General features: G+C 32.6%; 1 protein-coding gene across 1 annotated transcript in view; it reads right to left on the minus strand.

Annotated features, from left to right (window-relative positions):
- Nucleotides 1-2,456: 2,456 nt before the first annotated feature.
- The window catches only part of LOC111612880 (three-prime repair exonuclease 1-like), a 4,814-nt gene continuing 1,547 nt past the window's right edge, over nt 2,457-5,723 (minus strand). The window contains exons 2-3 of the mRNA XM_023354163.1: nt 4,258-4,514; nt 2,457-4,196 (exon numbers count right to left, since the gene is read on the minus strand). Of these exons, the coding sequence (XP_023209931.1) occupies nt 3,379-4,196; nt 4,258-4,489 (1,050 nt within the window). The 5' untranslated portion in view covers nt 4,490-4,514 and the 3' untranslated portion in view covers nt 2,457-3,378. The remainder of the gene's footprint in view (nt 4,197-4,257; nt 4,515-5,723) is intronic.

Raw genomic sequence — 5,723 nt, forward strand, 5'->3', positions numbered from 1 at the left:
AAAATATATATTTAATTATAATAAAGTTACAATAAATTAAGTTAATATATAATTATATATACAGTACCTAATTTATATATAATTAATATATAATTATATGTACAGTACCTAATTTATATATAATACTGTACAGATGATAGTAAACTCAAATTTACCCGCCTAAATTCTCCGTAGCGTGGCTCTGGACGGCGGAAAGTAGTTCGGCTGCCCGATGACGTTTTACCAAATTATAGGAGTTTTTTTCCCAGGTTTGTACAAATACCGTCGCAATTTTTTCGCCGTCTTATATAAATCGTAATTATAGGAACCCGTGTTATAGGGTGTCTACTGTACTCCATGCAGACGATCTGGTACTCCAATCATTTGGAGTTTCAATCGCAATATTTGACAATTCAGAGGAAAACTGGAAATACGGCTATACACTAATGATGGATTCAGCCTTGTCACATAAAGGACCAAAATTCAATATTGAATTCGGTTTATAATCCTTGGTAGGCCTGCTTGGAAACCCTAAATATACCTACAGATTCGAACATCATAACCGCTAATACAAAGATGAATATTAAACGTTTATCAATTCAAATCCGACTTAACAAATACTCTTTATTTGTCAATAACACTTATATTGATTATTCTAAAGAATACTGCTATTGGTGTAAATTCACTTTTCCTTACTCCATCTGTTTAAGGACTGTGCTGCATTAGAAAAATATCGTAAAGAATATCAAATCATCGAAATAATCCATACGAACCAAGACTTAAACTATAGAGCTAGGATAAATAACCTAGCAACAAACAATATATACAGTATATTGTTAGAAAATTTGTGTAATTTTATTGTTGTATTTATAGAATTGTTTAACAGAATAATGAATAAATACTATACGTAAACTTAAAGATAATTACTGTATAATAATAACCCCCTGTAACAAGGTTTTTCTTAGTACAAATAAAGATTGATTGATTGATTATTATCGAATGTCAAGAAGTTTAATTTTAAGGGTAGTGACGAGTTTCCTTTAAAACAATTGTAAATGCTAATAATGAATATCATCTTTAGATCCAGTCACTCTCCCTTTCTTTAATTCCGTACTGCCCACGTCAACAAAACTAAGCAATTTTAGATAAAGCATGGGTGTCCAACCCTTTTTGTTTCTCTGGGCCACATCGGAAGAAGTTATGGAATTTTGGGCCAAAGTAGCTTAAGAGCAAAAAAATGTAAAATATAAAACAAATGTGATATTTCGCATTGTTGTTTAGAAACTAATGCCTCAATATCTGGTTCGATTGAAGTGGTTGCAATTTTCAGACAGTACAAAGTAACCAGTTTCGACTTATTTCTACTTAAGTAGTAGTTAAATAATTAAGCGATCAGGGAATTGGGGACATAAACAAAATCCTGACGAAAGAGCTGAAATTTTACTTAAACAAAAACCTAACCGAACTAATCTCTAGCCGAGTACAGTGGGATTGATTTCTTCAAAATATCAGATGTAATAAAGACAGACATTTTTCCAGTTCGACGAGAGTGACCGAAAAGTTGTAAATTTTGGAAATTTCCGTGAACGACACCTGGTCCTAAAACGAATTAGTTAGAAAACAAACGACGGACAATCTATTAAGTTTAACGTATTTAGACTTTTACAGCTATGGTGAGAAATGTTTAAAATTTACAAGAACCCTGTCGCGTGTTTTGAGATATACTAGTGATGTGAATAAACACACATTTGACATTGACTGGTATGGGCAATCTCGGGATTTGGCAGCCCGCGTGCATGTACACACCGCACACCTAGCAGGACTGTCTCTGATTCCACTCGTTGGGAGCTATTTGACTAAGTGGTTAAGATTTAAAGAGTAAAAAATATTTTATGTTATTTTTATGTATGTTTCATTACAAAGCTATATTTAATTATAATTTTCTTTAAAAGTATATTCATACAATTGAAGAATGTTTTGTACCAGGTATGTATATCCACCACACATTTTATTTCACCGAGTAAGTTTTTATAATTTTATTTTTAATTTTAGCCTTATATCATGGTTAGCGATTCAGAATGTAATTGCGATATTGAAAATTTATTTTTAAAAAGTTTTGGCTCGAGATCATATAATTAAAAAGAAAACAATATTAAAAGAGAAAGGCCAATGCCTAAGTTAAATATAAATGCTCCAATAAAAAAATTTGTTCGACATTTTCATGATAAAATGGCTCTGTAAATGCATAAAAATGCAAAAATTGTTTTCTTGGCTTGCCTACTATTTTCAAATGAAATTAGTGTGTGGAATAAGAATGGCTTTGACAATTTAGCTGGCAAAAGACACGAAAAATCGTCGATTCTTTCGTATTTGAAGCAATTTGGAAATCGAAGCGGAATAGAATTTAACATTAGTAAATAATATAAAATAAATATTGAAAATTATAACGAGATAATTANACTGTATAACAAGTGTTCGAGTTATATGACACATCTGAACTCGTCTGTCAAAAAATTGGCGCATCGTATGCAAAAGGTTGGCCACTCCTGCCCTAATCTTTCTATATCTAGCTCTGTTCTCAAGATTAAAGAACAGACAGTACAACAGATGCCAGTGGAAATTTATAGACCTGTAATTTCAAAATTGCAGCCCAACTAATTAAAACTTGATTTATTACCATCTTATTAATGAAGCAAACTTTACAAATTGTTCTCTGTGTATTTTTTATTTAGTTTCACCTAAGGGATTTAATACTCAAGTTTTGGTACTTAATTCAGAAACACTCTGTAGCCTATAACAAGCTCTTGTAGTTAATAACAATACATAAAATCTTATTATAACATATAAGCAGAGCCTGCCCTACCATAGGGCGAACGGAGCAGCCGCTCCAGGCGCTAAGTCCTAGGGGGAGGAGCCTCAGTGGTAAAGAATATTAAACGGTATAAATCAGGGGCAACCAAGGGGGCGCCATAATAGGATCTCGCTCCATCCTAAAACTTGCCTCGAGCCGGCACTGCATATAAGTTATATATACATGATATAAATGATTGCATTTTACATGTATTTAAATAATTGATTATTGCTGAATTAATCATTTCACTTTTAACAATGGGTTGAAGGAACGCTAATATTTTTAACCCAGTTACAGTCCAGTTATGGACAGACGACTGTCAGTGTCAGTTAGGAAAGAAGAACTTCCTAAATGAAACTGGCATTGTTTAAAAGGTGTATTAATTAATTCAGCATAATTCAACAATGGTTAGTTCATCCTTGTTGATTATTACATGTTTATGATTAAAATTTTCATATAATTATAAAAAAACATCTATAAACAATTATAAAATGAAATAAAACTACATGATTTAAAATCTAAAAAATAATAATGGCACATTTACAAAATTACCACAAAGGTTTTATAGTTTCAAATGGAATATTGTGTGTGTCAATCCATATTAAAAACTCATTGTTAACTTCTCTCGCTATTTTCAATAGGGAAATACTGTCGGCTTCGGCAAGATGAGAATATGGCTGAGAAGAATGAAAGAAATGTTCGTAAAGATTGCTTAATTTGAAAGATATTTTATTTGAATTTTTCTTTGATGAATCTTTTGCTTCAGTAGATGCATTCTGTGTAGGAGTTGTTGCATCTGTTGGAAATAATTGTTTTCTAGATGTACTATTCTTTTTCACATGTACATATTTATTTAGAGTTGGAGTTATTTCCTTTTTTGCAATTTTTCTAGGTGTCGTCTCATTAACGTACGGCGAGATGGTTTCAAGTACAACTGAATTTGTACCATTATTTTTACTGTATCCATTTAAATTTTTACTATTATTATTATTATTATGTTCAGATATATTACTGCATGATGGCAATTTGATTTCCTCAAATATATGTAAATCCTGACTTAAAATCTCATCGACATCATTTTCACTTATATCCGACACATAAGTATAATTATGTGATGATGATTGAGGAATGTCCTGCTTAGAAAGAATGTTCTTGAATGCTTGTAATGTATCGGCACATAATAAGGGTGTAGAGAATGTTGCGCTTGTATTTTCAAATTCTGCTTTCAAAAGAGGAAAACCAAACCCTTGACCATAATGAGCTAACAGACAGACTGGCTTATTTAGTCTTTCGATAAACAACTCTATTAATTTAACAGTATTCTGATTAAAAGTTTCTTGATACTGTAATGATGTATTACACAAACCTGTAAATTTTCCAATTATTATTATATTTTAATAAATTATGAGTACAATAGTAATTTTTACCTGTCATGTGGATGGCTGCAGAAGAAATACGGCTTGCAGGCTTAAAACACAGGGTTAATTTATTAATAACACGCATATTTCCATGGCTGTTTTCAAAATCAACCCTGTCTACTGCCAACAACGATAATTCTGTAATTCGTACGTTTTTCAGTCCAACGTCAAATGGCAATCCAGTGCTTTCAATATCACAAAATAGTAAAGTCTGCACTTTAGAATTGAGTGTTGAAGCCATTACTTTGAAAAGTTTTTGTCCTATTCTAGAAAAAAACAAAAATTCATATAAAAAATCAGATATTTAGAATTGATAATCTTATATAAGTCTACAGAATACGTAAATGTTGCCCGAGTAAAAGATTAATCGAATAAAATGTTTTACAAATATTGACTTCCCAATTATTGCTATTTGATACACTTTATTCTTTTACCATACTCAAGCACACAAAACTTCATTTGTACCAAGATTATTCATAATGTTGTAAATTAGATAGTGTTATGAAAAGTCATTTCTACATTTATTTATTTAGCGTATGGCTACACATCTAATTGTTAACAAGAACAGAAAGCAGAAAAAGTAAGAACACAAATCATAAATGTAAATCTAAGTTAGAAATATAGTTTAAAGCACTTTCAGTCATAATCAAGAAGTCACTCAGTTGTCCCGAAAAAGATCTTACTGGACAATCTTCCAAGATATGATGTATAGTCTGTCTTTCAGCACCACAGTCACACTGTGGGGATGCAACTTTTCCCCACCTAAAAAGACTGTCCCTGCACAACCCATGTTTGGTCCGAATCCTATTTAACACACTCCAAAGATTTCTGGATAACTCAAATCCAGGTGGTCGCTTTGTGATACAAGGAAGTTGTCGACTGTCCACCGGAGAGACATCAGCCCAGAGCCTTTTCCAAGATTCAGTGAGGTTGAAATTATTGGAATGCAGGGATTTAGCTCTTATAAGAGGAGGGTGTCTTGATTTAAGTCGATTTATGTTGAGGTCATCAATATCCTGATGGATCGGAAGTTGTGGATTAGACAATATTTTCCTATATTCCCTGAGCAAAGTGCTGTCCCTTCGGAGTGCAGATGGAGGGATATGGCTCAAAATAGGTAACCAGTGAATAGGAGTTGATTTAATAGTACCTGTTATGATACGTAGAGTAGCATTTAGTTGGGCATCCAGTTTTTTAATGTGAGCACTGTTCATCCATACCGGTGCACAGTATTCTGCTGCAGAGAAAACCAAGCCAAGAGCAGAGATCCGTAAGGTGGACGGCGAAGAACCCCATGTAGTTCCACATAGTCTTTGGAGGATGTTGTTTCTGGTATTAACCTTGGCAGCTAAATTCATCAGATGTGTTTTAAAAGATAAAGTTCTATCCAAAGTGACGCCAAGATATTTCGGGTTCATATTATGTTTCAATAAATTGTTGTCAAAGTAAACCTTTAATTCTTCATTTGCCAGCTT

The sequence above is a fragment of the Centruroides sculpturatus genome, unplaced genomic scaffold, assembly GCF_000671375.1.
Source record: "Centruroides sculpturatus isolate CEXI.00-Female unplaced genomic scaffold, Cexi_2.0 scaffold1732, whole genome shotgun sequence".
Taxonomy (NCBI): Eukaryota; Metazoa; Arthropoda; class Arachnida; order Scorpiones; family Buthidae; genus Centruroides; species Centruroides sculpturatus.